We start from the raw sequence: 23,372 nt of genomic DNA, 5'->3' as shown, positions 1-23,372 counted from the left end.
AGAATGGTGAAAATTAGATGAAATCCGATGGTTGATGGCTGATCTGTGCATCAATACCTTTCATTAAAAAAAAATAATTAAGCAAATCGGTTGGGTGGAACGCCTGAACGGACTCGGAATGGAAATCATCAATTTTTTTAATATATAAGATGTTTGGGCAGCAACTCTAGGTAACAAATAAATAAGATATAACGTTCTACCAGGAAATTTTAATTAAGACATGTACCTGGATTTTTTAAGCAATCACTTATTCTAAATATTAGAAGATTTAACGCTAAATGAACAAAGATTTCTAGTTTTTATGCACGATGCCGATGGAGCTCCACCGCACTTTGATAGAAGGTGTAGTAATTGGTTGAGTAAACATTTCACTAATCGATACATTGATAGATGTGCAGAAGCTCCGATTCATTGGCCTCCTCGGTCAAGCGATTTTAATCGTTTGGATAACACAGTTTGGTCGTATCTTAAAGAAAAAGTCTACGCTACAGAGGTTAGGTTATGTAAACATCATTTCAATGACCTCATAGCTGACTCCCAGCCGTTTAGAAGATTAATGGATTCTTTAGCTTCCAAAACATATTCATATACAATTTTAACTCAATATTACTAGTAGTTGCAGCAAAATCGTAAAAAATATTTATTTTTTTCTTCTTCAACGCCCTTTATCTTGATACGGGTAGCGTTACGAACATTTTTTACTGAGCACACCCCAAATATTTTTGTTTTTTATCTCTCCTAAAGACGGGATCACCTTGTATATTTTCTTAGTAAAACATCAAGTTTGTTGTGGAATTGTGTTATTTCGTATTTGTTATAAGCAAAGTTGGTTTAGAGTCCCCTTTCATGAAACAGTTTACAAAATTCGATACAGCTGCTTTGTTGCTTCAATCATATTGACGAGGTAATTGTATTTTCATATTAATCTGTACTACTGATTTAACAATATAGCAAACATAGTAACTTGTTCATCAAGGACACTTTATTACTGTGGAATAACAATTGGTCAATACGATCTACTCTGCTGCTCATATTTTCAGTTTTCATTCGATATCTTAGTAATAAGTTAAATTGTTTTTTGAATATCGTTCTTGCAATACCCTTCTTAACATATGGAAAGCCTTATTTAATTTAGCCACAATAATAATTTTACACTCCATTACGGATCTGGGACTTCTCAAGGCTATCCCATTAATCGTTTGTTTATTGTTTGGATTTGACAGTCGTGCTTCGACCTTTATAAATATCAGAAAACCGAACAAGTTCCAAATTGCTTTTCTAGAAAAAAAAAAAAAAAAATAAGAACCAATAATACAACCTAATTGTTCGGGTAGCTCCGATTGAATATTGTACGCTTTTAGAAATTGAGCTGCCTTATCTATATTCTCCGTCTCCCATTTATTCCCAATTTTCTATTAAATTAGAACGGAATGCATACTTGAGTGAAATTTACCCTGCCAAATTGATTCAGACCAATTTCGATATGAGTGAGGTTCGAATAACTTCTACAAGTACGGAATGTAAACCTCTCGGAATGTAATATTGGAAAGTGAATGGTCATCTGTCATATTTGATAACGAGACTAATGATATTTATTTCGTTCCGAATTAGAATAACCGAATTTTTATTATTTTCAATATTTTTGACGTAAGAATTCGCTTGTACATCGGCCATAAGGACTTTCCGAAAATTATGATCGGGATAACTCGATCAAGATCTGAATGTTAGGAAACTAACCCTAATCACGTTCATTGTTGTTCAAAACTGATGTAGTTAGTCGGGTTATAAGCATATGAAATGATCCTATCTATTATGTTAGAAAGGTGGGTAAATACGATCCGATGATCGTTTCATTTGTCTATGGTTTTTTCAACATTAAACATTATTTATTTCCTTAAATGGCTGTCTACTATTAATTCTCATGAGGTTACTGAGATTTGCGGTTCTCATAATTTTCCACGTGATGGTAGGAAACTTCCGCTTTGTCATTTTATAATAGTACCAACAGTGAAATTCGGCTTAGCTCGGAAGTACATACAAATAGTTTGTTCTTTTTCACTCATGAAAATCATTTGATTTTTTTGTAATTGTTCACTCTTGATTCCAATTGATCTTCACTCGACTCCAAACACAATGGAATCTACTTACAGTCACTTAATTCAGTTTATATACCATAAGAGGTCGAAATATTTTCGTCTTTTTTCATCGAAATTTTGAGTATTTGAGAACTCTAGAACACTCAAATAGTTTGTTGCTTCCATTAGTGATAATCACATCATTTTTTTCTAACTGTTCACTCTTGATTCCAATTGTTCTTTACTTAACTTTAAACACGATTGAACGGACGAACAGTCACTGAATTTCTTTTTATATACCATCACACATCGAAATTTCCAGTTCCAGAAGACTCTGGAATAATTAGATGTACATCACTTCGATTCAGAACATTTTAAAATCGTTTACAATAAATTCCACTCATTTTAGAATTTTCTTGATTATTCTAGAAATTTTCAGACATTTTAGATCGCTTATAATAAATGGTACTCTTTACTTCACTAATTGTGGAACTTTATAAATCATTCTAGAAATTTCTAGAACTTTCTCGAACGTTCCTAATGGATTATTATAAATAGTACTCATCATTTTAGAACCTTCCAGATCGTTCTAGAAATATTTAGACCTTTCCAGAATATTCTAAATCGATTATAATTGTTGAACATATTTTTGCTACCCATGAACATCCCCGGCAACTAAACTGCTCTACCATAGCCTGGAGGGGTATTTATCATCCCAAGTTGATTGGGATTGAAGCAATTTATCTACTATTACAGATTGCCAAGTAAATTCACTCACAAATTTCATGACGTTTTTCTGTAATGATATATCTATTTATCTATATATATATATATATATATATATATATATATATATATATATATATATATATATATATATATATATATATATAAGCCTTCAGTCAAATGAGGCTTCAAATTTAAAATAGCTTTGCATTGCTCAATGGTTTTTAAAGCGGCTTACAATTTGATTGTTGGAAGATTGAATTTCATAAGAAATATCAATATCTTACTTAATTAACTCCCTAACCACTCTTCTATCTTTTTCGCTTCCTTAGTTCTTCTGGATTTAGTGTTTCTTATTCTTTTGTAGTTCCTGTTTATTAATTCTGGGTCACGAACCTAGGACACAGCCTCGCGACAGTTTAGTACAACTTGTGTTTGTTGTTAATGAAAAGTAAATTTTTTATCCTAGATCTAGGTAAAATTCGTATTTGAAAATGATTTAAAACACAAATTCTCCTGATGACAAAGTTCGAACGTACATTGTGAATATATGGAAAGGAAATATAAGAGGAAATTGGTTATGTGAGAAATACTAATAATTACCGGAAAAATTCGCTATTCGGTATTTCATTGCTTTATTTTGAACTTTTTTTCGTTTTTTAACAACTTCCATTTGACATAACATTGTACGTTAGTATCCATGACAATATAAAAGATTTTTTAGCTAATGTTATAAATAAATAATAATACATATATGAGGGTTGCTACTTTTGTTTTGAGATATGGTAACACTGATGTGAATATGTCAAATTTGCCATTGTAAAGTTTGCCATTTTTAATGGTGAAGGTACTTGAAACGTGTTGTCATACGAGTGATATTTGAGTTGTTTACAAATACTTGAAACATTCATCTTGGTCAAAATATAGAATTAAATAGCGCAACAAATGATATTTCATGAGATTCACAAAATTAACGCTGTGTTTCGATATTGCAAATAAACCGTAGATTACAGTTGGCGTTACGATTTTTAAAACAATCCTATTGACTGCGCCGGTTGAATTTGTAGTTTACTCAAACTACTTTTATAAAATTTATGTAATCAACTATAAATGAGACTCTACTCGGAAGTTGAACAAAATCTATTTTAATAAATGGAAACGAAGAAAAATAAAAAGATATCTCTGTGAATGCGATTCAATATAACTCCATAAAATATTCATTAAACGATTTTAGATTACTAATTTAATATAACAAACGATTGGAATTTCGATAGGGATAACATAAAAGATGACAGTACATTATATTGTCCAGATTATATATTCTTTCGAATTAATCCGTTGATATAACCTGAAAATTGATGTAATTGTATTGAAAAAGTAATCATCATAATTGCTGGAGAACTTGCACTAAATTTAGTATATTATAAAACCAACCGACACGTGCAACCATCGGTCTAGAGCAGCAGAACGTGCTTATCGTCTAATTGAATTCCATTGAAAATTCTGCTGCTTTTCTCCAGATTTACTCGAGTTTAATTACACTTTCAATTGATGAATCAACTTTTTACCGCATTTATGACATGAAATTTCCGGAAAACGTAATAATTCATTATAAGTGAGAAACTTAACGGAAAATTGAGCGGAATTATCTGTACTAAAATGAAATGTTTAGTAATAAAAATGTCTTATTTTATTTTACTGCACACTTTTATCCTTTTCGACCTGGGCAACTACCATAATGGTTTAAGAAAGTATCCATTATATTGTAATGTTTTATTTTTTATTTAAACAGTTTTTATATGGTGGGGTAGATTTATACACACGGTGTATTCTCACTTACTTATTTAATTTATTTATACACCCACACTAAGTACACTAAACTATTTAGTATTCACAGAAGTATATACTAAGACTTATTATTAAATACTTTCTAATTCATATAAATTCATTTGAATATACCGTTTACTTGTCTATTCTGATATATTCGCGATAACATCAGATTATTTATTGGACCGCATATTTTCAGTTCTAGAAAAAAGGTCTTCCGAGAAATTGTTTATATAATAACGACCTTACTGTTAATAAGTTACAAAAAAGGGAAGCCGTAGCCGCCAAAGTTTAGATTCTATTAACACAATAGAACAGAACTGGCTGCACGATCTATGTCAGTAAACGAATTTATTATACTCATACCAGCGAATAATTTTCCGACAGAGTTAACAAATCTCATTGTTGTTCTGTAGTGACTCCATATCTAGCTTTCCCGGTACCTCCGTACGCACCGTTAAATTATCAGAAGACAAGGCCAGGCTCTTCTTCGATACGATTCAGTCGTTCCTCTAGGTTATTGTCACCTTCGAACGGTGATGTTACGATTTTGTTGGCATAATTTCGCTTTTCAATTGGGATCTAGCTAATAGATGAAATCATTGATATTTTTCTTGATTAAGTATGGACCTTAACAAAATTATTTTTTTGGGAAAATCTTTTTCTCTCGGCAGATATTACAACTATACTTTCACTGAGCCCAATATACCTTGAGTGCCGGTGAAAATCTTCTTCTTCTTCTTCTTGCCGATTTGTTTCCCTCCATTGCCAAATCATTTTTAGGTGAGGTGAGAATCATTCTCCTATTCTTGTGGGTGACCAGTGTAGCTCTTGAAACTACAGCTTAACACCTTAATTTCCACATTGTTGCAGTGGGAACGTACTGTTGGGCAAGGTCGTCTAGACAAGGAGTCGCCATTTCGATGGCTGACACTAACCCGATGTTCGGTATCAACGTTATACTATTAAAGACATTCAGTCCATCTGGCCATCTGGCGATCCGGCTCTCGGGATTGTTGAGCTGCATCAACCAGTGAGGTTGAGAATTGTATACAGGGTCTCTAATTCATCATTTACGGTTATAAAAGTTTCAACAACTGAATGCAAATGTGACCATACACACTTGGTTGACAACGGCGTTCGGGACGACCAAAACTGTAGCAACTAGTATCATCAAATGGGTGTACTATCGAATTAACGTTAAAGAGATTAACGTTAAAGATACAGAAAAGGCTATCGGTATATGAAAAGAATGCATTTGCTGTATACTGATTGAAGAAATATGCATGCGTGAGCTATCCGCGCGTGGTGTGCCGTGTTTGTTCACTTTGGACCAAAAGCGAATTGTAATAAACATTTTTTGGACCTCATTGACGCGAATCAAACAATCCAACTGATTGCATGCTCTTGCTGCGATTCATAACTGTATGTGAAACCTGGATCCACCACTACATTCCTAAAACGAAAGACAGTGGAATGTAAAAGGCGAACCTACTCTGAAAACTGGGAATATTGGCTCATCGGCTAGAAAAGTGATCGTGAACGATTTTTGAAATAGTCATGAAAATATATTCATCGACTATCTTTAGAAATATAAAACAATAGATGAAGAGTATCACTCATCATTTGTTAATAAGGCGAAGGGAGAAATTATTTGAAAAAAAAAGTGTCATAATGAAATGGTTGAACACTCACTATATCGGCTGTTTATATGCTTCCCTATATTCAATTTTCAATTATAGGAGAAATATTTTCATAATATGAGGGCGTTATCGTATACTATGTTGAAAAATAAAAATGATTACCTACGGAAAAAAATAAATGTCTTATTCCTTTGTTGAGTAGGAAACTTTTCAGACAACCTTCGTAGTTGGAATTTTCGTCTTCTTATGGTCTGCTTTGTCGTCTGATTGATTGCCAATTGCACATGTAAGGGACGTGATTTAGGGAATTTGGAACGAATACTAGTCAGATATAGATCACTCGATCAATGCCCAAATTACATACTGTTAATTATATTATTGAATAAATTACTTCTGTTTATGAAAATTTCATTGAAATTGCTCAACAAATGCCAGGTGTTGTTATATCTGAAGACAGGATATTCATACTAGTCCCTCTATTTCCACTTTGAAATAAATATCACAGCAGGTAGACTTTTTATTGTAGCGACTTCATATCATAAAGTAAACTGAGATCTTTTCTTTGTGAAACATATATTATACAAAAGATTCCATATAAATTTTCAAAAGTATTTCTAAAGCCTTCTGACTCTTCGGGAAAACCTGTAAAACCTTTATTTTTATTTTCTTTGTCTGACGTTTGGTCCTAGCTTTGCAGCGGTTATTGATCCACTTTGTAAGCTATTTTTGTCTATTCCAGTGAAGGGCTTGCTCTGCAGTTGATTTAAAATTAGAATGAACTCAAAATAGGAAATGGAATAATTTCAATTTATATATTTTAATTCATGTTTCACCAAATTCAATGTGGGTCATTTAAAAGACAAAACCTTAATAATAGGCGTTTCGAATTTATAAATTTTGAATAAAATTTTGCATGTAACCATTTCAAGACAGTTATTAGTTAGGTCAACTGACGTAGTTAAGTTAACAAAAAATACAAATTAATTATAAAAAATAATGATTGTTATACTGTCTTTTTTATTGTATTTTTTAAAATTTTCACTTTCGATTTCTATAGTAAAAAGCTGAAACTCTATTTTAATATAATATTAGTAGTGAAAATTCCATTTGTACAGGATATTTCAATTAATATTATTCATATAGTTACTGGAGTTAAGAATCGTTATGAATGTTGTTCACTTTTTATCAAATTAATGCTAAATAACAAGTATATCATATTTTTTTCACTGTCTTTATATTTATTTCTTTTACATTCATGTGCAAATTTAAGTTCTCCAAAAAAACACTGCAATATGCACAACTTCTGGCTATACTTATCCATTATCCAACTTTTAAAAGGTGAAATAAAAAAATTATTTAGTCGAGCCGAAACATGAATTGAATAAAACAAATTTCCATAAGGGATAAATCTCATTTTCTATTTTTGCGTCAGAAATAAATTAAATCCAATCCAATCAAAAAGTTACAAGTTACATAAGGTTGAATGCTTATGTGATGAAACAGTGAAAACCAAAATGTAGTAGAAAAAGAGATGAAATAATTCGCAGCAGTAAAGACAAATCCTGGTCATTAATTCGGTTTTTAATTCTATATGTTTGATATAAATAAATAGAATACTAATTATTTTGTATTTGGAAAAAAATAGAGATTGGCTTCGAGATATCTTTTAAATATAGTATTTTTGGTTGAAACTTATTTTAAATGTATCGACTAGGTGCTGTAAAACTAAAAATATTTCATGGAAATTCACCAGATTTTATACTAAAATAATAATTTACAATCTATCCAATTGGTATTATCTTCTTCATAGCATACCCGTCATCAGGAATATAAAGCCAGTAAAATAATAGAAAACGATAGAAAAACACGCAATCTAATCGTCAGTTTGAATCGCCTATCGTAAAGTAAATATTGGTTTATAGAATTCTCAATATCGCTTCACCTGTGTAGGTAAATTAGGCTTCTGTTGAATATTTTTCGAAATTACAAATAATTATAAAGAAACATACAAGCAATTAACCAATTTTTATCTTATTAGTATAAATAAGTACAATTGAAAAATGTAGATTGATTTTTTTTCAATGGAACTCTACTTAAATACAATAAAAAAAAGAAAATTGAAGCTTTTGCACTAATCTTGGTACAATTGGAAAGAATTATTTGAATAATGAATCGTGATTATGAGAGATCTGCGAAGTACAAGAATTTCTAGTTTTGAGAAATGACAGCAGTGACATGTATATGTCAAATCTGACATTGCCATGAAGTTTGACATTTTCAATGGTGAATTGACATACGGTGGGAATGAGGCATACTTGGGCATTAGTTCTACTCGCATACATTCAATATTGCATGAGCATTTGGCTCTCTAAAAAAAACTGTTCGCGTTGGATACCGCATAATTTAACAATTACTCAAAGCACCGAAAGATGTCTATAAAAAGATGACAGGCGACGAATCATAGATCTATGCTTATGAACACGAAATGTAATAATCGACTTTATGGGTCGTTCAAGCCAAATCCAATAAAAAGTTGTATGATCATAAACCACTTCGAAGCAAATGGTTGTCTGTTTTTTCGGAATAACTAGACATGTCGGGACCGTTTCATTAAAGCATTGTAGAACTGTCGATTCTGAATTGTGCAATAGCATTTGTTTGCCAGAAGTGTTCGAAAATATCAGGTAAACCAATCGCAGAAGACGACATCTTACACATCAGCTCAAACAAAAACGTTTTTGAACAGTAAAAACATCAAATTGATTGGTCATCCGCTGTACAGTCCTTGTTTGGTACCCAATGATTTCTCGCAGATCAAAAATAACAAAAATAAATGGAAAAAATGCCTCGACAATTGATTCAAATGCATGAAAAAGTGTATTGATCTCAATGGAGAATATTTTGAAAAGTAATAAAGCCATATCCAATTATAAATATTTTTATTTGTCCATTTAAAAAGTAGCAAACTCTCGTTTCAGAATAAGTTACTTAATAACGCTAATAAGAAAATAGTATAATTTGAAATAAAACTGATTGACTGATGTGAGAAAGTCAAACAATTCATAGGAAAAATAACGAGGCAAAATGAAGCAATTTTAGAATCCAAAAGGAATGTTACTAAATACTGAAAATTTCTCATTATCATATTAATATATTTGTTTAATATCTTTAGAGATTAATGCAGTTTTTTCTTTACCGCTTTTTTGTGTGTATCCACACATCTTCACAGTTTCATTTCATTACAGAAACAAACTATTTCACCTATCAGGATGCGTACTACTCGGAACCTTGATAAGTTACTTACAAGGTGTCTTAAAAGAAAGTTCACATTTGAAAATACAATTTTAAAAAACTAAAGAGTAAACCGTTGCGCTCATAACATTCATTTAATGGAGCAATGAAATTAATATACTAATTTGACGCAACCTAACGGGAAAAAGACCATAGATTTTAAATGTGAACTGCGTGAAGGCCACCTTATGTCACCTCTCCTAAGAGTAAATTTGCCAGCAAAAATTTCATAAGCTCGTGATAGAGAAGTGATTCCCTTCCACTCTTTCCTATTTTTTTGCTTTCGTTTTCCAATCCTGAATTCCTCTCTCTCTCTCTCTCTCTCTCTTTCTCTCTTAGGTCTTCCATCATTTCTGCGCATCATATTTTCCTTGGTCTTCCCTTTCTTCTAGTTCCTTCTTGTTCTATGTCTATCATTTTGTTGAACTAAAATCTGGCATTCTTTGTTTATGACCCAGCCAATCTATTATTTCGGATATTATTATTTTGCTTAGCTCTGCTTCTCCAAATATATTCCTTATTCGATTATTTGTTCTCCTCAATTATAAATCTCCCTTCTTTTGAACTTCATCTGAAAACAAGATACTGGTAAACATTGAAAACGGACTCAATCTTCAATTCTTGCACTAACAGAATTTTTTGAGGGTGTTGTCCCAAATCTTTGTATGAAATGCGAAATAATGATGATCTATGTATGTTCAAACAAATAGTACGCTTCCGAATAGACCTTTTTATCCAGTGTTGGTCTTGTCTCTTCAAACTTCTCGACTCATTTTCCTATTAGACGAGCGCCTGGTACATCATCATTGCAGAATTTTCTACGTGCTACACCTTCGAATAACTTCGTTCACGCAATAACAATACAAACGTGAACTTTATTTTAGATACCTTGTATTTGTATGGCTACTTATTTCTTCTACAGTAGCATTAACAATTATTCAATTTATCCAAGTTTCTGAAGACGATCATTAGGTTAGGTTAGGTTAATTGTTAGTGTTGGTGTAGGGGTAATAAGTAGCAACCTCAATTAATGTTGGGACTTATTTGAAATATTTGAACCTTCATACTATTTAAACATACCTGAAAATATGCTAGCAACTGCTGCAATTATGAAACTAAATACCACTCCCGGTCCAGCGACATTTTTGGCGACCATTCCAGCTACTAAATACATTCCTGTACCGACGCAACTTCCTACACCTAACGATGTCAAATCCAGTGTCGTCAAACATTTCTGAAATAAAAAAAAATACAGTGCTCATGCTAGTTTCAATAATAAACGTTGAAAATTCTAAACAAATAAACTAACTTCCAGTGATCATCATGAAGTAGTTAATGCGTTGATGCAGTTCCTAAGAAGAATACGAATCTGATAATCTAAGAAATTTCTTTCCTCAATATTTTTTTCAATGTTTTGTTTACTTTTTAAGTTAAAGGATCGGATTGTGTTTGATAGTTTCATGTCCTAATTTAAGCCGTTTCAATTTTTTATAAGCAGGATAAAAATTAATTCATGTAGAGCTTTCTCAACATTACATAGGTTTTGTAACAGTGCATAAATTCAATCTTTTGCTGTCAAAAAAAGCTAATATCCAGCAAAACTTATTAAGATGAATTGTATAAAGAAAATATTTTGAACTGCACAAACCATAAACTCTTCTATAGAGTATTGAAAAGTCTTAGAAGCAACAAAAGAGTAGAAAATATATCGATTAAGAAACAGACAGAGAAAGTGGATATAATGGAAGGCCGAAGAGAATATTCTAAAAGACTACTTTACAGAGAAAATATAAAGCACGATGAAGCGCAACAGCAAAGAGACGAAGAAGATGAAAAAACTCAATAAGAAGGAAGCTTGTAACTACAGGAGAATTGGTCACAGAATCAATACTTAATATACAATAAAATGTATATCGAAATAAAATTCAAGTCACCGCAATCCTAACCTAATTAAGTAAGTAAGTTTTAATATTGTCACAATTTTATATTGCACTTGGCCTGGTACTACCACGAAGAATATTGAATTACATCTCCTCCGAAGAACGTGACGTCATCGACAATCTGTAGAAATTTGCAACCCTCGCAATTACAAGGAGAGGGACGTAACCACTGACTAGTTCCGACGTTGTTGCCTCTCTTCAGAATGGCGTAACGACCTCTCGTTCGAAGTCTCTAATCCGAACTGCCAGACACAGCCAGCCGGCGATTCTATTTGATTCATGTCGTTGAACATAGATATGTTAAAACAGATGAGAAGATTGACAAACAGAAACATTTCAAAAGGTCTAAGAAATAAGAAATTAAATATATATATATATATATATATATATATCATATTTAAATGTTGTATAAATGTTCGCTTTTTCAGTAAAGTTGAAATGGTATATCTGCAATGAATAATTCATCTTTAACGCAAAACTTTTTTCCCTCACTCGTTTATGTTCCACATCAAATCAGCAACGTCTTCGGCAGTGTAAACTTTAGCAGAGAATTTTTTTTTCACGAAATCACGTCTTCGAAGATAAACTTATTCATCTCACGCAAAACTGACAACTTGTAATAGTGTTTATGAACTCTTTTAATTCACCGTATTTCCCAATGCACGTAAACTTGTAGATATATTTTTTAAAAACCTTGTTTTAAGAAGTTTTGAAAGTTTCCTATTTGAAACATTTACCGACAGCTACTTATAAAAGTTTAAACTAGTTCAGTTGAGTATTTTGTCACGTAACTATAAGTATAAAAAATATCAAGAGAGCAATTGAGGGTTGAAACATACACATATAAAAGGAAAAAGGGATGTTTGTGTTATTAGCGTCTACTAATGAGTTTATTTAGTTTTTTGTGCTCTAGGGTGTGCTTTGTAAATGTTTCCTGTCACCACCAAGAGCAGTATTTTTACTAAAAACAGAGAATGAATATTTTTACCACAGATATTTTATTTATATACAAGAAATGAAATTCATAGCTGGGAGAAATTGGATCAGTAGAATCAGAATAAAAAATTCAAACTATCATTTTAAACTGAAATATCGTAGGGCAATTTTGGCAATTGTGTTTTCCCAAGTTTTCTTTAGCCGTTCTCGTTTCCTACTTTCATTTCTCTGACTTGCCAAATCCTTTTCGCCGGTCAATTGCTCTCCATTTCAAACCATCTCAGCTGTTGTTATATTTTATTTCTATTATTATAGGTTCCTTATTCTAGTCTCTTATTTTGCTGCTAGAATTTTGAGTAAGTGTCTAGGTTACATTATGAGATATAAGAAATTGAAATATTAATTTATATACGTTCATTTTGGCCCTTACTTCTAGTTTGTCATCTCTCTGTTTCTCCACGTCTAAATATTTGAAACTCTCATTGTTTCAACAATATTTTATCTAATTCGATTTTGAGGTCTTCTTCCCCATTATTATTTTTCTCTTCTTAATTCTACTGCCAACTTAATTATGATTTAGTTCCTCTTCATTTTTAGTAAATTATACTAAATCGTCGGCAAAACCACAATCAGAGAATCCTTCTATTTCCATAATTCTGTATCCCATTTATTTCTTATTCATTATTTTTGTTGTCACTTCGTTTACTACATCATCTATTATAATTATGAATAGCACCAGACTCAGCATCCACCTGGTTCCTCTTTGGTTCACATCCTTGCTTGGCTTTGTTGTAAACTTGTCCATATTTGATTTTTTTAGGCAATGTTCCAATGTATATGTTCATGTATATATCTTTTTTTCCTTTGTGATTCCTTCAATTAGTTGCTTATTCTTTAAGATATGGTCGTGGACTTCTATTACCACGCTTAATAATCTTATGCATCTATAATTATTGCACTACATTTTGTCGCCTTTTATAAAAAGTAGTGGAATGAACTTTGACTGTATTCCTAATAAAATATTGTCGTAGTTCACTGCTTTTCCATCTGCTTGTCCTTTTTCTGTTTGTATCCATTTTTCGATTTCATCGTTTCCCACTTCTAGTTGTCTTGATTTCCTTTTGGATCATATATTGAAAACCTAAGTTCAATAATTTAAAAGTTGCTGACTTGAACTATCATGAAAACGTTTGAAAAAGTTTTTAGAAGGGTTTAAGTTGAAAACTGGATTAATTATATGAGAAAATGAGAAATGGTACAAAATAATGAAGAATTATGAACAATAATAGTTCAATTTCAACAATAATGCAGTATAACATGAATTATGAAAATCGGATATTTAATATCACAAACATAATACAAACTTTTTGAAATATCGTATCCGACAAACAAGACGAAAACACATTAAAGAATGAATATCAGAAAAATAGGGGTCTTTTTATTGGGTGTATGATTGAAATTTTGAATAATAAGTAGAGCGATTTATGAATTGTTAGCCTAACGTAGAAAGTAAGAAAAACTAAGATTATTTTTCAATATATTCTCTTTTTATTCTTTAATATTCTAAAAAATGATGAGACTTTGGAGTCAAACTATTAGTACAACGTCTGTTTAATTTCATCGTCATTAGTCAGAGTAATATACCGCATTCATGGTTGTATTTTATTCCTCAAAGTCAATCAGAAGAATACCCTTGTAGTCTCAATATCTTCTAGTCATCATTTTTTGGTGCTTTCTGTTACCTCTGCTTTTTTTGGCACAGGCTCTCCTTTCTAATTCAAATTCAAAGAATCTATTTTGGATTTCAGATTATAGTAAACGAGTTTCATTACCCATTTTAATTGATCGGACTACACTTTCTTGGTATTCGCAGCAATAGCTCCTAGCATTCTACTCGACGCTGCTTTTGTTCCGCCTGAGAATAAGAGGCACACATTTTGGTTTTATTTAAGTTCTCATATAGGATCCATAGAACCCTTGTTTTAGAAATACCGGTCTGTGCTGTAATTACTTTCTTGTCTTTAGGCGCCGATGACTTCCACTAATTTAAGTGACCGTGAGAGAACGTCCGCACGTGGATTATCTTCGAATAATTCTCGTTATCAGCGAAACAATTTACACCAATTTTTATCTGTTGAAAATGAGTTACCGTAAACAGCCTCTATCCTGTTGTTTTGTTACAGTTGGGAGCTCACTTTGAGACCTTTTTCAGAAAAACTTAATTGAGTGGTCGTGCGAGCTCTGCTATACTAAAATGAATCGAAGCAGTTTGCTGAAACTTTGTATAAAGCCTGTTGAGATTTGTCACTGACACGTGTATTTACTGGCCAATAACTTATGGACCGCATGTATCTTTATTACTTCTTGGTAGGAACCGTGTGATTTGCGCGATCTAGTTGGGGAAATCAATCTATCAATACCCTTTATCCTGAAGTCAGTCAGTTTTCCACTTATCTTAGAAAGGGAGCCACCTTGTATAATATTTCACCATATAACTTTTGGTATTGTTTTTTTTATTTTGCAGTCAGTACGAATTTTTTCTCATTTATTTGTTAACCTTAGCAATTTCTTTCAATTTGTTGAAACTTCTTCGGGGTTAGTTCAGTAATATGCATTTTTTATCAGTTATTCCTATATTTTGCTTAAATGATCCGGGCAATTATTGAAATTGTAGATGCAGCAGAAAGAATAATCTACGTGATAACCCAATGACAATGATAACTGTTAGAAAAAATTTGATAACAGATTTCGAAAACTTGGTGCTTGAAAATAGCCTATAAGCCTATACACAACAAGCTTGAGAAACTTGCTAGAAAATTTTAGACCATTTATCAATGTTCGAGGGTTAATCGGATAGAAAATTGCTGATTGTTGAAAAAATACAGAGCAAAAACAATTTATTTGAAGGTGCAATTGACAAGAGAACAATTAGAAAAGTTAAACGAAGATCCAAGTGTTAGTTTCTATATTGAATTGGTTTTTATTGTAATTTTTCTACTAGCTCTTGCTCTTATACACCATTTTTAGTCAATTGTCTAGCCGCGGTCGATCTATTGGAGTGATTAGTAAGTTTTTTCCTTGCTATAAGCTAAGCCATAAATGCTTTCCATACAAACTTTTCATTCTAAACGGTATATTCTATTGAATAACATCAAATATGCGGAGCTTGTGTGTGATGATTTCAAAATGATATGCCTTCTGCTAGGTCAACAGCTGGATTATACGAAAATGCCGTGCTTCTTATGTGTATGGAACATTAGAGCTCGTGACAAACACTGGAAACAAAAATTGTGGCCTAAGCTACAAAATTGTGTACCTGGTATGAGAAGCATCCAGCATGAACCATTCATTGACCCTAAGAAGATTTTACTACCACCGCTGCACATAAAGATTGATGAAGAAAATTGTGATCGCTCTCTTAAAAGAAGGCATCTGCTTTAAGTATCTTAACCTAAAAATTTCCCTATATCATCTCAAGAAAAAATCAAGGCGCGAACTTTCGAGGGTCCACACATCCAAATTTTGATGAAAGATGCAAATTTTGAAAAAAATATGAATCAGAAAGAAAACTAGCTTGGTTGAGCTTGAAAGGAGTTGAGCGGGATTTTCTGGGCAACAATGAAAATCCCGAGTGCAAAAACCTAGTAGGAACAAGGCTACACCTTTATAAAAATCTTGGATGCAGCATGAGCGTGAAACTGCATTTCTTATATTCCCACTTTGACTATTTTCCTAAGAACCTGGGGGATTACAGGAAAGAGCAAGGTGAACGGATCCACCAAGACAAAGAAATGGAAAAACAGTACAAAGGGAAATAGGATAAAAGTATGATGGGTGACTACTGCTGGAATCTGAATAAGGATTGCCAGGAAATAAAAAAAAATACGTTACTGTCTTATCTACATATTTCAAAATGCCTTCATGATTTTTTTTAAATTTATTAAAAATTCATCCTTTGTTAGCTATTCAATTTCATTCATAAAGCTCTGTACACATGAACTAATATTGAAATTTTTTTTTTGTTGATGTGTGGAAAAATGTGTTTCTAGTCGAGTGAAATTAGATTATAAAATCGTACAAAATCTAGAGGTGATAAAGAAAAACGTGAAACATATATATGGAATCAGCATAAAAAAGCATTTCAGAAACAGCTATTTTCATTGGATAATTTATGAAAAATTTTTATATTCAGGTGGTGTTAATATAATTTTGCAAGTAGTCAATGTCAAGTATTATTTTGATGAAGATGGAGAGATAGATACTTCCTTTTAAGAATTAAGATTTTTATTAATATTTTCTGAATGCGGACTAAAACGAATTGTTGACCCAATATTGGATTTCTATTTCTTTTCATGCCTCGTCATTCTTTCTCGTACAAACTGTCGAATGAGTTATCTAGTAAGTTTTAACTATTACGACTAATAGATTTCAGCAATTATATCATTTTCTATTTTCGTTTTAATAAAGAAACTCTCATCAATGTAGTAATAGGTAAACATCAAACGCAAACAAAATAAATTGAGATGCATTACGGGTTGGATTCCAGCCAATGCTCAATAAAATCAATTTCTGAAGCTAATAGACTAAATATACAGCTTCAGCTGAAAACGAACACTACTAATAGATCAAATTAATGTAATTTGAAACTTCTATGTGATTTGTAAGCTTCGATTTCTGTTTGATTTGGAAAGGTAAGTTAGTTTCTGCAATACTTTTTATATTTACTATAATCGATATATTGATGTTTATATTGCGGAACAGTTGAGTATACGGAACTAAAAGCGATAGGAATACGAGGAAGGACCCAAAAATACCCACAACTACTATAGAAAAAATATTTAACATTTATAAAAAATAACATACTTTCTATCACATCTAAAACATTTTTCCGACCAGTATTTCTACTGTTATGAATATTTTTTATATTCATCTATACATATGGAAGATACCTAGTTCGTTATTTTTTTATCAACGTCTCCAATGCTGTGGAATCGGTGTCTAACTAGTGGGAAGAAGCCCAACTAAAATGTTTTCCTCATTTTCCTGAAACATCATAATGACACAACAAGGTTAACCTCATTAAGGCATTAAATGACGAGGTCCACGCCAGAAGCGCATCAGAATAGCCTTATTTGGAATAAATTAATTTTCCATAAGGTTTCCTTGTTCATGTCCATATAAGGAGCCAATCAGGATCTTCTTAATGAAAAGAAAAATATTCCTTATTATGTTATCCTGACGAGGTCCACATTAGTTTGAACCTATTGAAATAAATTATTTCCCATTAGGTATTCCTGATCATATTCATACAAGGAACGTCTCAGGTTTACCTTATTGGAAAATAATGTTTTTACAAGAAATTTGGAAAAGTCAATTCTTACCGAATATTTCTATTATCAAATCAATCAATTTAAATTAACTAATTGGAACCTCCTACGAATTTCAGTTTATTAATTTGGCTGTTGAATTGAATATCAAACTGAAGTGTAAATAAGTCCAAGAGAAGCAGTTCCTCAATTAAAGCAGGTTTCTTTGATTTGTTGTAATATATTGTTTTAACTACGATTTTGAAGAAAATAATTAAGCGGTTGACGTCACATTCGAAAATTATATTTTTAGACGACGTTATCTGAAAGTTGTTCGTTTTGTATTCATTTACATACCGAAAGTTGCGTTTTGAGTGTTCCATGTAGTGAAAGTGACAGTTCCATACTGCAAAATACTTTCGGAGTACTCTGAAGTAGACAACTTTAACCTTCTTTAATGTGACTTTAGCCACTTCACAGTCACTTGACAGTTGACAGTTTAACTTCGATGATTTTGCATAACCTTAAATTTTTAATTTTCTGAAATTATTTGTTTTATTCGAAGTTTTGTCTAAATTAATTAATGATGATGAAAAAGAAAACATCAGCGATGAAGAGTTACTCGAATCCACGCCACCTGATCTCACCGAAGAAAACAATACGGCCGGTCTTAATTCGTTGCCGTATAAATTTCGTGCAAGTTACGAAAAACAGTACGAGCTCTTTATGAAGTGGTGTCACCAGAAAAAGGCGAAAAACTGAACGGAAAATGTACTGCTCGCCTATTTTTCAGAAAAATCTAATTTCTGGGAAAGTTCTACTTTATGGTCTACATTCTCGACGATTAAAAGTACTTTCGTAATAAACAAAATGTTCACATCAACAACTATCCAAAACTCATCAATTTCCCGAAGAAACAAAACAAAGGGTACACTGCAAAACAATCAAAAACTTCAACTTCAGTGTTATTGAGAAAGTTTTGGATCTTAAGCGTCGTCTATAAAATGTTGCGTATGCCGCGGCTGAAATACTACTTTGTTAGAGGAGTCTGTTTTTCAGACTCGTCCAACAAAGTAGCACTTTCAGTCCTTGGCATGCAAATAACTAATTTTTCATATTGTACTGTAAAATCGACTTTACAGTATTACTTTCAGTCCGAAAATGGCACTTTACGGTATCCTTTCACTTTACAGTACTCTTGAATTCTCCCAATCCCATTTGAAATAATAATAATTGTTTACAATGTTACCTTAGTGATTTCGATTATTACGGTAATAGATTAGATATTCTTGACTCGGCTCCTTCGTCGCCTCGTCCATAAACATCTCGTACCGTAATAAATCACATCTCAGACTTATAACATATAACATATAACTATTTTAATTGATAATTTTGAATTCATGTAAAAGTTTTACACCAGGTGTTAATACTTTACATTTTTCTTTCTTTGTAAATTAAAAACATTCATTTTTAAACTTATATTTTAAGTTAATGAATTAATTTTCAATTACAATTAGAATAATACTGTAATTACTCATGAAGTATTATTAAAGATCTATTTATAGGTTCAATTGTTCTAACAACTCTTGATGTTCTTAGCGCTGGTTGGGTCAGGTTTGAGTTCTGTAAATGATTAGAAGTGTTTGGTGACGAGCTCGTTTCTACTGTGAGTGACAAAGCGACAGTTAACAAAGCATTGGTTGTTGGACCCCTCAATTTGAATATAAAAATCTACAGTTACTTTACTACAACGTATTTTAAAATGAAGGAAATAGATCCAGACGAATTTCTTTCTCTGGTTTATATGATCAACTTTTGAGCTTATTGAGCAGAGACTTAACAAAGTATTCAATAAGAAAACAACCTGATTGTTAATTAAATCAGAAAGTTATAATCACTAGTTCTTGTTACGCAATTTTAAAATGGGAAAGGAACTCCGTATATTCTATCAAATTTTAGTTTTCTTGTATCCAGTCGACTGTTTGTTATATAAACAGTTATGAGCCCGTACAAATTTTATCAGCTTTCCTCTGAAGTGTTTTCTGAAGTTATTTTTCAGGGTACCTGCAACTACAAACTACATTAGCAAAGTGATGTTATGTTTTTGACGTTCAGTGACGATCAGCGCGTAAAAAGTAGAAAGCTGGTTAACTTTGACGTCAAGAGCGCGTTCAAGTGCAATCATTGTATGCCTTATCACAGTTTCTCAACAAGTTGAGCTATCTTTGACATTTTAGAACGTATGAGCGCGTCATGTCGGCTTTAATTCAAGAGTTAAATTTAATGTAATTATTGCGTTGAAATCTCTATTCACCACAAAATTTAATTGGTTCTTTTGGACATATCAAAATTTTTATTTCAACAATAATTATCCGTAGAAAATCTTTGTATTCTTGAAACAGATTTTATTTTGATATTTACGTGGTAGATGGTGTATTCAATATTAATGTCCCGAGTGCATGTCAAATTGTCGATAATTTAATTTTCTCGAGTGCGCGAATGCGCACGAGAGGAAATTATGAGACAATTTGACATGCACGAGAGGGTATTTTGGCAGACTATTTCCTGAGAAAAATTTAATTTAAAATAAACAATAATTGTTCTTTTTCTTAAAATATAAAATTAAAACCAAATGATGTTTATTAATCCTAGACGAAAATTTGGCACTAGTGCAAATTATCGATAATTTGCACTAGTGCAGTATTATCGCTGAAATTTGATCGTTGCTAGGTAAACATAAAATATTACAGCTTTTTGGTTGGCTTAAATTTTTCGAAGGAAATAGTCTTCAATATATCATACTTGTAAATTTTACGTAATATTTCTATAAGACAAATTATATCCAAGTATCAAAAACCTTATTTATAACAGCGTAGTTGATTTGAATTCGAATAAAAATTCAAAAAAATTAAATATTTAAATATAGGATAAGTGATAAAATATATACCCTGTATATAGTAGTATATATATATGGGGTGATTCATTAAGAATGTCCAATCTCTGAACTGTAGATTCTAGACCCCAAAATTCTGCTCAACATGCCTTATGCAAATATTGCTAGTTTCCGAGATACGGGGTAGTCAAAATTTAAATTTTGATTTTCGCAATAATGTTTTCACAATTTCTCTTTGAAAATTGGTAATTTTACGTTTTTTGGCATGAGGAATCATAATTTGCACTTTAATTTAACATTGCTAATAGAGGGCGCTAGTTACACTTGTTTGTGTTACTTAAATCAAAGTAAACTTTTTTTGGGCTAAACTTGCAAATAAAATAATAAAAAAATATTAAAAAGCGTTAAATTCTACAAAAAAAAAGTTACTCTTCTTTGATTCGTGTAAGTCAATCGGCTATCGAGTTATTTGCTTCTAAAAAGTTCAATAAATTTTAATTTTTTCATAAAAAATTTATTATTCCTTAAATATGTAACAATAAATTTGTAAACGAAAATAAAAAACTTCAAAGCAAATGCTCAAAATGCCCACCATTTACTTCAATACACTTTATGATCCGTTTTCGTAAAGATCTCTTAATATCAAATAATCCTTGTTTATTATTTTTAATTACATCCGCGGCTTCTTCTATTTTTCGTCGCAGTTGTGGAAGGGAAGTAATTTTTTCTTTATAAACTAATACCTCAATTTGCGACCAAATTGAAACATCCAAAGGATTTAAATCAGGTCCTCTTGGTGGCCAAGCAAACTCACTTCCACGACCAATCCATCGATGCGGAAACTGTTCGTTTAAGTATTGACGAACTTGTAAAGAATAATGTAGTGGTGCTCCGTCGTGCAAAAACCACATATTTTGTCTTAAAGCGAGAGGTAGATCCTCTAGTAATTCGTGTAAATGTTCTTGAAGAAAATCTAAATAAAGAGGTCCATTTAAATTGGTTGGCAGTTTAAAAGAACCAATTAAATACCCACATATTACACCACACCAAATGTTAACCTTAAACTAGTGCCGAAAATGTGTATCTTGCAAAAAATGGGCAAATTGTAGGCGTTTAGGTAAATCTTGAGGTAATGAATTCTGAACAGTGTGTAATGATATGGATACAATTTTTCCCTCTTCAGTATTCTGAAAATAGATGATTGGCTTATACCTGTTTTCAGACTTAATGAAAAAATTAAAACTTTTTAGAAGCAAATAACTCGATAACCGATTGAGTTACACGAATCAAAGAAGAGTAACTTTTTTTGTAGAATTTAATATTTTTTTATTATTTTAGTTGTAAGTTTAGCCCAAAAAACGTTTACTTTGATTTAATTAACACAAACAAGTGAAACTAGCGCCCTCTATTAGCAATGTTAAATTAGAGTGCAAATTATGATTCCTCATACCAAAAAACGTAAAATTGTAGTTTCCAAAAAAGTTTCAAAGAGAAACTGTGAAAACATGAAAAATTATTGCGAAAATCAAAATTTAAACTTTGGACATCTCGGAAACTAGCAATATTTGCATAAGGCTTGTTGAGCAGCATCATCATATTTTTAGGTCTAGAATCTACAGTTCAGAGATTGGACATTCTTATTGAATCACCCTGTATATACATGTACTTCTATTTGTTGTTTTCCCCTTTTTTCGTTTTATCCCGTATATTAATCGTTATTAAGGAATCACCGGAACGAGTATTAACCGCTAATCGAATCTTACATTGAGCTGTCATTCAATAGAAGAAATTCTAGTAACATACTGCCAACCCGAAATGTCATACTATCAATTGTTTGTTTTTAAAACTGTCAAATAAATTTCATAGTTGTGTGTGGCATAAAATGAATAAATTACATAATTTTACGTTTGTTGGAGAATTTCCAATGTTTGAATCTCGAGATAATCCTGGAGGTGAGTAATAATCATTCATTCAATGATTCTAATCTCTATTAACAATTAAATGACGTCGTCATGGAAAACGACCGTACAACCAAATTTCGAGAAAATGGTGTCTGCATATACGAATATACGAATAACACACATACACTTAGTTTGTTGCTCGAAAGCTATACAAATTTATAGAATGAAGCATATAGAGCGTAATGAAGTGAATATATTTGTCAAATGCCATTTTCATTAAAAGAGAGATGAGAACTTTCAACCAACAAACAACTCGGTCGTCGTATATATAAATAACGATGTGCTTTAACGTATTTTTACTTGTGTCACTATTCTTTAAAATTACATGCAGACGTATATAAATCAATGAGCTCATGTTATTAGTAATTGTTAGTAATCAAGAGTGTTTAATGGTAATTATTCATTTACTGGGAACTACCAAACTGTGTCATCAGGTGGATACTGTACCGCCCATCTTAAGCATATTAGGTTTAGAGAGAGTGGGAAAGAGAGTGGGTGACATCAATCGTGTAGAAGCGAGAGATGAGAGAGAGAGAGAGAGAGAGAGAGAGAGAGAGAGAGAGTGAATAGAAGGAAGAAAGTAAGGGATTTGTCGAAGAAGCAGATAAAGTGCTAGATAATGAGATGGACAATTGAAGAAGAGTGAAAGGAAGGGGAAAGGTGAAGACGTATAGTTGGAGAGAGAGATAAATTAAAGATAGCAAAAGAGTGAGGAATAGAGTAGAGATAGGAGATAGAGAAAAAAAGGACACAATGCAAAAGAACGGAATCGTG

General features: G+C 31.9%; 1 protein-coding gene across 1 annotated transcript in view; it reads right to left on the bottom strand.

Annotated features, from left to right (window-relative positions):
* Positions 1-23,372, bottom strand: part of LOC130442741 (high affinity cationic amino acid transporter 1) — a 148,687-nt gene that overhangs the window by 48,466 nt on the left and 76,849 nt on the right. The window contains exon 3 of the mRNA XM_056777094.1: positions 10,643-10,796. Within this exon, the coding sequence (XP_056633072.1) occupies positions 10,643-10,796 (154 nt within the window). The remainder of the gene's footprint in view (positions 1-10,642; positions 10,797-23,372) is intronic.

The sequence above is a fragment of the Diorhabda sublineata genome, chromosome 1 (assembly GCF_026230105.1).
Source record: "Diorhabda sublineata isolate icDioSubl1.1 chromosome 1, icDioSubl1.1, whole genome shotgun sequence".
Lineage (NCBI taxonomy): Eukaryota > Metazoa > Arthropoda > Insecta > Coleoptera > Chrysomelidae > Diorhabda > Diorhabda sublineata.
The sequence above is the reverse complement of the archived record's forward strand: the minus strand, read 5'-3'. Positions and strand labels throughout refer to the sequence as shown.